Source organism: Heloderma suspectum, chromosome 12 (assembly GCF_057233095.1).
Source record: "Heloderma suspectum isolate Gila_16-S chromosome 12, 16-S_ref, whole genome shotgun sequence".
NCBI classification, from domain to species: Eukaryota; Metazoa; Chordata; class Lepidosauria; order Squamata; family Helodermatidae; genus Heloderma; species Heloderma suspectum.
The window spans coordinates 7,676,192-7,686,354 of NC_139469.1; the positions used below are offsets into that span (position 1 = coordinate 7,676,192).

The 10,163-nt window shown below is 49.7% G+C and overlaps 1 protein-coding gene across 1 annotated transcript in view; it reads left to right on the top strand.

Moving 5' to 3' along the window:
* The window catches only part of LOC146336495 (kinesin-like protein KIF19), a 29,435-nt gene extending 23,847 nt beyond the window's left edge, over window positions 1–5,588 (top strand). The window contains exons 18-21 of the mRNA XM_084817861.1: window positions 343–798; window positions 1,863–2,019; window positions 2,949–3,056; window positions 5,428–5,588. Of these exons, the coding sequence (XP_084673987.1) occupies window positions 343–798; window positions 1,863–2,019; window positions 2,949–3,056; window positions 5,428–5,588 (882 nt within the window). The remainder of the gene's footprint in view (window positions 1–342; window positions 799–1,862; window positions 2,020–2,948; window positions 3,057–5,427) is intronic.
* The last annotated feature ends 4,575 nt before the right edge of the window (window positions 5,589–10,163 follow it).

Genomic DNA, 10,163 nt, shown 5'->3' on the forward strand with positions numbered 1-10,163 from the left:
CAGGCAGGGGGCAAGATATCCAAGGCGGAAATTGGGAAGAGGAAGCAAGAGTTTAGGCAGGGTCCTCATGCCAGAGAGGAGTTGCGTGGACTGAGGAGGAAGCTCTGAGAACTAAGGCTTAATAGGGCCTGGTGGACAGGGATTGGCCCTGGGTTGGGTCAGCTGACCGAATGCTGAGGAAAGGTGGTACTGCAGCCTAGATGGCACCCTTGAGCCAGAGTCTGGCAGGCCCGGCCGCAGTGGAACCAGACCACCCTTTTGAGTGGAATGATTTGCTAAGTAACAAACAAAACTCAGAAACCACAGAGCGAATGCTGAGTTTTCGATGGCTTTGCTTTCTAGAAGAAGGCGCCAGGTGTTCCTTCACAAAAGGCTGCCTCCAAACTACGTTCTCCATCTTCCCATGACTGCAGTAGGAAAAAGTCCATTGTAGAAGTCCAACCTGGAAGCCCCCTCAGCCTGGATGCTTTGAAGGAGATTGCCAACGGTACCAAACGGATCGCTTTGATTGCAGCCAGACGCCGGTCCCGAGCCCACGATGGAGACCCCGGTGGGGAGCTCTCTTCCATCCGCTGTTTTGAAGAGGACGAGGCGCTGGAAGTGAAGAATCCACAGCCCAGATTCCCTCTGGAGCATCGCTTAAAAGGCACGGAGAGTGTTGAAAGCCTCAGCGCAAAGCCCCAGAGGAAAGAACGGCCGCACCGCAAGGCTCGGAAGGAAGGAGGAGAGAGGGAACGATCCTTGGAGAGGAAAACCGGGAAGAAAAGGTCCCGCTCCCTTGAACCTACCTCCCCCAGGGTGCGTTTGCTTCCTGGCAGCCTTACTCAACCTTGGTGCCTTCTAGATGTTTTGTACCACAACTCCCAGCATGCCTGATTATTGGCCATGCTGGTTGGGGCTGATGGGAGTTGAAGTCCAAAACGTCTAGGGGGAACTAGGTTGGGGAAGGCTGTTTTACATGGGATGGGGCCAGAACTGAAATTAGGCAAATGTGGAGAGCACAAATTGAAGGACGTTTAGCTGGGGCAGTTCCTGTGGCTGTGTACTCTGCGCTACAAGCATCAACCATCTGCCCCGTGGTAAGTCCAAGTCATCACAAACAGCAAATGTAAACAGTATGCAATTAAGCAAATTTGCATATTTCTTAATTAACAGAAGCCTTGGGATGGGGGTGTCTTACAACAAGCAGGGATGGACTTTAGGCTTGCAGGATCGACTCTGGGGTTTTTTTTGCTAGAACCTTCAGGACCACCAATCAGAGCCAGGTGGGAAATGGTGGCTGGCGTGGTGATGAAGTCAGTGACTGGCTGCATCCTCTGAGCCACTCTCTGGGATCACCTGTATTTACAAATCTTCATCTGAGCTGCTACATCTGATTTCAACAGCCTAATTTGTGTGTGTGTGCAATTATTGTTGCTGCGGTTGAACAGCTGGATGTCAGAAGCAGTGCCGGCTCCAGTTTTTTGTGGGCCCTTGGGCAAGGCACCCTCAGTGCGCCCCTCCTCAGTGAGTCTACCGTCTCACCGCTATTGTCACCAGCTGCTGTTGCTCCTTCTCGCTGCTACCGCTTCCTTGCTTGTCGGGCAGAGAGCAAGTAGACAATTGCAATTACTGCTCCTCCTTCTCACCACCACTGTTGCCTGGGCTGGAATGAGAGGCAGGTGAATAACGGTGCAATGGGGAAGAGGAGGAGCAACTCCAGGGGGCTCTTGTCAATGGGCCCCTACTGGGATGTGGAGCCTTGGCAGTTGCCTGACCATGCCTGCTTTTGGCACCGGCCATGGCCCTTACCAACAGACTGGAAACTGTCTCACAATCTACTTGCAGATCCCGATCTATTTTCTGCCACCTCTGTCTTACAGGCCTCCCAAGTAAAGCATCGGATCCCATCCAGTCATGGAGACCATGGCCCGGAGAGCCTGCTGTCCAAAGCCAACTCCACAGATATCGTCGAGAACCACCCCTCCCATGTCCTTGCACCTGCCACCAAAATGAAATTCCACATTGGCCACCAAACAGGTAGAACATTGCTTGACTGCCGGGAAGCAGGCAGTCTCAGGTCTGGCCTGTGCATACTTGCTCTGTGGGGGCCTCTGCAAGCCATTTTTGGGGGGCAGATGTTCCATGGAACCACTAGTGTGGCTCACAACCAGGACCACCACCAGCACCACCCTTGCACCTTGGAAGGCAGGACAGGAATTGGATCTTCTTTGAGGACCTCGTGCTGTTAGGCATTCATTAGATGGGACAAGCTGGTGCGTTTAGCTTGGCTAAAATGCAGAGTGGGCGGAGCGCGGAGGCAAATATCAAGGCTGGGGGCTCCGATGGCAACGGGGTGGTGAATCCGCTCTGGGTTTCAGTCAGAACTCTAAAGGAGCTGTCCAAGGTGCGAAACCAAATACTGTGAAACACCTTGGATAGCTCCCTCAGAGTACTGACTGAAACCCAGAGGGGATTCACCCGCCCCTGACATTGGAGCCACCAGCCTCCACTGGCACTGCTCCGCTCTGCATAGGATTCAGAATTTAGAGGCTGATGGGAATCGCAATAGGATTGCACCCTAAACATCACAGAACGCGATGCTAAGCAACAAAGAGCGCTGGCAAGGGAAATGCACCGGTGTGCTGTAGTGGTCCATGCACTGCGCACTAATTACAACCACAAACTGCTGTGCAGCTTTGCTCCCCACCACCCCCTGGAAAAATCCCAGCGGACACCCATGTCTAGCTCTTCTGACGTTATGTTCTTATACCTGAGCTAAAGGATCTCGGATAACAGATCTAGGAAAAGGCCACTGTCAATCAGAGACGAGACTCCTGGTCCAGATGGACTGTCCTGGTAGAAGTCTGCTTCTTAAATCCTTAGCCCCAAACACACTCTTCATTGCTTCTTGCCTAAAGTAGCCTGGTGCTCTTCCATGTCCCTTCTCTTTTGCTGCCCCTGTCCAGAAGAAAACCCGCGGCAGGTCCTGGCTGTAAGGAACACGGCCCCAAGCACCGTCCAGCAGAGCAACTCCAGTCAAATCCGAGGTCAGGTTCTCCAGAAACGCGTCAAAGGTCAGTATGGGAGCCATCTTGGCCAATGAATGGACGCTGCTGCTTTTACTTGGTCATCTAAAAACAAATTCCAGTTTAAGGTGCCCCCATGTCCTATGCCTTGTCCTCTCCTTTTCTAGCTGGTGCTGGCTACAACGGGACGGATCTGTGGCTGCATTTATTTTAAGGAACACCTCTTAAAATGTGCGGTGCTTAGCTGCCAGATTGTAAATTGCACATCACACACATGTCCCTGGCAAGAGTCTGAAAGATGCAGAGTTTCTTTCTGCCTGCCAGAAAGGTTTTTAGTGGACAGGAGGTATCGCTTTTTCAGACAGCCTCATGATCCCAGTATAATCTGAAGAGGAAGCACAGAAATAACGGAAACCAGACAGGGCTGGTATGGTATTGCTATTGAGCCCTTCGCTCTCTAGGAACTAAAGTGGCAAATCCAGTACGTTTTGCAATATGGTATTTTTTCCAGACTCTTTTCTGGCTGATGGTCACTATTTCTCAGGTTACTTCAGTCATATGCTTTTCCTCTTCCCCACATCAGTTGTCTCCTGTTCCAAATAATTTCCCATGCATTTTACATCGAGAGCTCCACACTGGAAGGATGGTGATACATATGCCACATGTGCACTCCTGGATCAGACCATTCTGCTTTCAATAGCTTGTGAGTTGGGCCTAATGACCAGCCCCTCTCATTTGCCCTGAGCATGCGGCACCCAAGAGATATGCTACTGTTTTACATGGACGTTCTATTAACTTATCAAAGCTAATAGCTGTTGACTGACACATTCTCCCATGAACTTGTCCAATCTGTTTTTATATAAAATATGTAAGATAGTAGGGATCATCGCATCTAGGATTGCATTGCATGTATTATGTGTATGATTATTTTTCTGCAGGATGAGGCTGCAATATTTTTACTGTAGCTATGAAACTGTGTTTGTGTTGAACTGGGCCTCCTGCCTGTGTAGCACCCACACCTTACCTCCTGTGCCACTAGCACCCTATGACCTAGTTCGCACATAACACTAACCCAAGGTATATTTAACACATGGGTTATTGTATTCTAGGTCGACGTGTTGTGCAAACCCAGCCATGTTAACAAACCCTGGCTAAGCATGAACAGCCTGGTTTGCATGTAACGACAATCCACAGTATGGGTTGCTGTTGAACCATGGGTTGTCGTGGGGAGAGTGTTGGACTGGGAGTTGGGAGACCCCCCCCACTCAGCCCCCACTCAGCCCCCACTCAGCCCCTACTCAGCCATGGAAGCTGACTGGATGACTTTGGGCCAGTCACAGACTCTCAGCCCAACCCACCTCACAGGGTTGTTGTTGTGAGGATAAAATGGAGAGGAGGAGGATTATGTATGCCACCTTGGGCTCCTTAGGAGGAAAAAAGGTGGGATAGAAATGTAATAAATAATAAATAAAAACCCTGTACTATGGTTTAACTATGGGTTGTGAACCACGAACAATCCAGAATTCACAATGCAACAACAATGGGTTCTCTTGCTGGATTGTTTGTGGTTAATAACCCATTGTTAAACCATAGTGAAGAATCCACGATTCAATGGCAACTCAATCTGTGCTCTGTCGTTACATGCAAACCAGGTCCCATAGTTTGTTGCTGGATTGTGAAGTCTGGGTTGTTTAAACCATGGGTTACCATTACATGCAACCCACAGAACTGTGGGTTGTTTCAGCAGGCTACAGAGGTGGTGGGCAGGAGCAGCAAAAAACCCAGCCGCTCTGTATGCCAGTATTACAGTGCTGCAAAGGCATTTGGGATATATGGAGGGGGCAGATTAAAGAGGAGGGAAACAAACAACCCGGGGATTGAGAAAACAGACCATGGTTTATTCAGTCATTTGCTAGACAAACCCTGAGTAGGGCAACAAACTATGGGTTAAATAAACCATGCATTAGCATTATGTGTGAATCAGGTACTGCAAGTCTGGCAGGCGGAGCCCTGCATTTCAAGAGCACCACTCAGGTTGCAGAACCAGCCTGCCCATGCATTCTGACCAATCCCAGTCCACTGAGCCCTATTAAGCTGCAACTCCAGAGCTTGCTCCTCAGTCTGAGCCACTTGTCTCTGGTGTGAGCACCCTGCATAAGCTCCTGCTCTCTGAGAACTTGACCACGGCCTGGTTGGGACTGTGCACTGATCTCTGCCCCTCCCCCGATCTTTGTTTACTGCTCTGAAACTTGAGCACAGCCACACACACCCTGCAACCTCTCTGGCAGGGAAGGTGGGCAGGCACAGCCTGGGCAGGGAACGGCATTACTCCTATGTACAGCACCTAGCACGTACCCAGGATGGGGAATAAGCAGTGAGTGGTACAAGTGCTGAGGCTTGAGTTGGCAAACTTCATCAGGACTGGTCATCTACTTTCGCACCCAGGGCCTGCAGACAGCACCAGCGGACAGCAGAAGCAGCAAGGTGCCAGCTCGAGGAACCCAGCAAAGTCAAAATAAGGCAACTGGAAGGCGGAGCCTCTCCTACCAGTCACAGGCAGAAGAGTTCTACTTCGCATGAGATGCATTTGAGATAGCAGTATTCCATCTTGTGAGCCCCTGCCTGCAGTCTGAAGTGGTACAGCCCAGACCACTGACCAGATGGTTCAGTGTGTAAGCGAGTGTGAAGTGATGCACACTGGGGCAAAAAATCTAGGGATGTACGAAAGTCCCCTTACCTGGCTCCGCCAGGTTCTGCTGGGGGGGGGGAGGCACTCCTTCCCTCCCCCTGGAATCCTCGCCGGCCGGCTCCGCTCTGCAGGGATTCTGCAGAGCCACCGGCCAGCTTCGCCAGCAGCCGGACATCCGGCCGCTGGCTAGCAGGGACGCAAATGGCGGCGGCCATAGCCGCCGCCGTTTGTGTCCCTGTAGTCAGCTATGGTAGGCTATGTAAAGACTTACATAGCCTATCACGTCTGACTTAAAAACAAAAACAAAAAAACCTGCGCGTACGCAAATGGCGGCAGCTATGGCCGCTGCCATTTGCGTTCCTTATTTTTGGCCGTCTTAGTCTGCGTAAATATTTACGTAGACTAAGACGGCGAAAATAAGGGGGAACACAAATAGCGTCCGCTACGCTATTTGCATTCCCCCTTATTTTTGCCGTCTTAGTCTACGTAAATATTTACGTAGACTAAGACGGCCAAAAATAAGGAACGCAAATGGTGGCGGCTGTAGCCGCCGCCATTTGCATACACTTTTTTTTTTTTTAAACTGTCTTGTGAAAAAAACAAAAAAAGCAAAGCGACAAGACTGCAAATGGTGGCGGTGGCAGCCGGTCGGAAGACCAGCCGCCGTTGCCGCCGCCCGGAAGATCCGCCCCAGGTAAGTCTCATCCCGGGGGGGATCCGCGTGGGGTGGGGTGGGAGGCCGTTCTGCCACAGATTTCAGGGGGCCGAATGCACTGGCATTCCGCCTCACCGAGATCCGTGGCGCAATTCTCTGCCATCCCTAAAAAAATCCCAACTTCAAGTATAACCTGATGGGAACTGAGCTGGCGGTGGCCCACCAGCAAAGAGATCTTGGGGTTGTAGTGGACAGCTTGATGAAAATGTCAACCCGGTGTGCAGCCGCTGTACAAAAGGCAAACTCCATGTTAGGCATAATTAGAAAAGGAACTGAGAATAAAACTGCCAATGTCATACTGCCCCTGTACAAATTTATGGTGCAGCCACATTTGGAATACTGTGTCCAATTCTGGTCACCACACCTAAAAAAAGATATTGTAGAGCTGGAGAAGGTGCAGAAAAGGGCAACTAAAATGATCAAGGGGCTGGAGCATCTCCCCTATGACAGAAGGTAAAACAGCTGGGATGGTTTAGCTTGAAAAAAAGGAGGGTAAGGGGAGACATTATAGAGGTGTACAAAATTATACATGGTGTGGAGAATGTGGTCAGGGAGACATTTTTCTCCCTCTCTCAAAATACTAGACCCCAGGGGCATCCTACGAAGCTGATTGGTGGGAGATTCAGGACAGAAAAAAGGAAATACTTCTCCACACAGCACATAGTTAAACTATGGAATTCGCTACCACAGGATGTTGTGCACCAATAGGGATGGCTTTCAAAAGGGGTTGGACAAATTCCTGGAGGAAAAGGCTATCAATGGCTACTAGTCTGGATGGCTATGTGCTTATGTGATATATGTGATACGTCCAGTATCAGCAACTGGTGTACATAGGCAGTGAGCCCACGTACACCAATTGCTTGGGAGCATGGGCTGGAGGGTGCTGTTGCACTCGTGTCCTGCTTGTGGGTCCCTGGTTGACAGCTGGTTGGCCACTATATGAACAGAATGCTGGACTAGATGGACCCTTGGTCTGATCCAGCAGGGCTCTTATGTTCTTATAAAATAAATAAGAGTATAAGGAGAGGGGAACGGGGGGGGGGGGGAGTGGAGGCTGGTGGCTCTGATCCCGGTGGGGCGGTGAATCAGCTGTAGGTTTCAGTCAGAACTCTAAAGGAACTATCCAAGGTGAGAAGCAGAGCTACATTAGAGTTCTGGCTAAAACCTGGAATGGATTCAACGCCCCACTGACATTGGAGCCACCAGCCTCCACTGGGGAGAGGGATACTCACCTGTCTTCCCAATCACTATACAACTGTAGTTGCCCCACACATCGGTGAATGTCTTCATTCTCCTGTTTTTACCCGTGTTCCCCGCTTGTGCAGTGCCTGCCCTAAGGGATCTTGGGTCCTCTCTTCTACATTTGGGGGTTACTGGACTTCTAGTTTTAAGAATAAGCCACTTAGTGAGCAGTGATGCTTGACAGAACCCACATTTCCTGAGGTGGGGGTCAATTCCTGCATCTGTGGGATCCATCCAGGTAGGGTGTGCAGTGGTAAATTTTGAAGTGCAGACACTCATGACAGTGCCCTTAGCCACACACCCCAGGACAGTCCAAAAATGCAGGCAGCTGTGTTGATCTCTGTCTATCTATGCGTGTATGTGTGAGTGATATATGTAGGTTGCTCGGAAAACCCACTTGCCCCATTACTGTGAGCATTGCAGCTAAGCTCAGAGGGAAGTCTGGGGGGTGGCAGATGATGTTGGTGTCCCGCTGCGCAAAAGGTCTTAGCACTTTGGCCCTGTGAGCTCTGGCCCCGCTATACAACTGATTGTGTGGGGTGCTGAATATTGTAAGACAAACTGTGACTCAGGCTTGTGTGGTTGGTTACTAACTTCTGTCCAGATGGGTAGATTCACTAAACAATCCTGTATCAGGTGGTACAGCCCAGCACCTGTTAGGACTTCTGTCCTCTAATGGAGGGAGCTGAACCTGAACTCTTCCTTGGGTGTTGCCGCCCACAATGGTAGCTACGGGTGGCTCCCAGGGAAACAGCCTTCTCTGTAGTGGCCCCCTCCCTGTCTGTGGAATGCCCTTCCCAGGGAGATCTGCCTGGCATCTTCGCTGTATATGTTTGCATGCCAGGTCTGCCAGAAGACCGTCTTTTTCCGGCAGGAATCTGATCTGTTCCTCTGATTATTACCTTTACTGCTGACCCTTTAATAAAGTTAATGTTTTAATATTGTCATTGCTGCATTTATTGTTTTGGTTGTTGTTTTATCATTTTGTTTTTTTTTATTATTGTAAACCACTCCGAGGGCACCTGCTAGTTGAGCGATACATACATTTAATTAATAAACTGTCTTTGCCTCTTATCCCAGTCCCTCTCTCCTATCTACCCTTCTTAAACCCTCCAGCCTCAGCCCAAAATACTGCAATCAAATATATACAAATGTGATTTAAACACAATGCTGGTGGTATTTTGTGAAAATTCCCCACCCCCCAAACCAGCAGTGCTTTTGCTTTACTTTTTATGCACTGCTTTGGTTCGCTGGTTGTTGCTCCCTGACTGTGTCCAACTCGCGGTTGAGATGGTCTGTTTGGGCCCCTCCCCAGCTGCTGACTGTATAATGCAACACAGGTAGGGAAGCTCCATTTGCTCTTGGGAGGCACAGCAGTAGAACAGGAGGCGGGAAAAACCACCTTGATTCAGCTAGGAAGTATCCGAAGCATAGAAGCGATGTGGCAAAATCACAGAAGAGGAACTGAGCTCTCCCAGTGGGCAGGGGAGAAAAAAAAAACAGCTTTGAGGAGGGTGGCAAAGGGTGTAGAGGACTCGGTGAAGGAGGCGAAACAGAAGGGCCCTTCATCCCAAATGGATGAGATCCAAAGGCTTGGCTCCTTTGGCTTCGGCTGATGATGCATTTGCTTACGTGGCGGAAGGTAGATCAGGGCCTACTGGTAGAGCTCTGGGTGTTTCACAGTATCATCACCAATTCCATTTATATACTGCTCCATAGCCAAAGCTCTCTGGGCGGTTTACAAAAGTTAAAACATTAAAATGCAGTATACAAAGTTTAAAAACCATTTACATAAAAGCATAGGGACAATATATAGAGACAACATATATCTAAAAACAACTTTGAATTTTTTTTAAAAAAATCCAATAATAAAACAACACAGTAGATTACCAAGGGTTTCTGACTCCTAACTTTCACCACAAGAGAACGAACACCTTCTCTCTCCCCTCCCCACCCCAAATTAGGGTCTTGAGATTGAAGAATGCTTGAGGGAAAATGAGAGGATTTTTGTAGGACAGGACAGTGAGCTCAATTCTGGTACCCACGCCAAATTCCTGGGCTGAGCAGGTGCTCAGAGGCATTCTCGTTCTTTAACTGTATGTTCCCTCCACCCGCTCAGCATACACCAGGCTCCAGCTGGCAGAGCCCGGAGTTCTGTTAAACTGTCTGCCTCCCCTGGTTCACATCATGCCACTTGCATCGGTGTTAAATACATTTCTACGACGACTCAGGTAATTTGGACATCAAAGCGGAGATGGGGAATGTGTGGCCCTCCAGATGTTGTTGGACTGCAGTTCCCGGCATGAACTACGCTGGCTGGGGCTGATGAGAGTTGTAGTCCAACAAAATCTGGAGGGCTACACATTTCCTGCCCTTGCTTTAGAAGGCGGCAGAAAAACGCGAACAGGCTGGGCTTTCAAATAAGCCGTGTGGCTGGGGTGCGAGAAGGTGAAGGTTCTCTTGGCTATATCGCAGCTCGGGCGAAACAGGAGAAAGAAGCGTCTCCCCC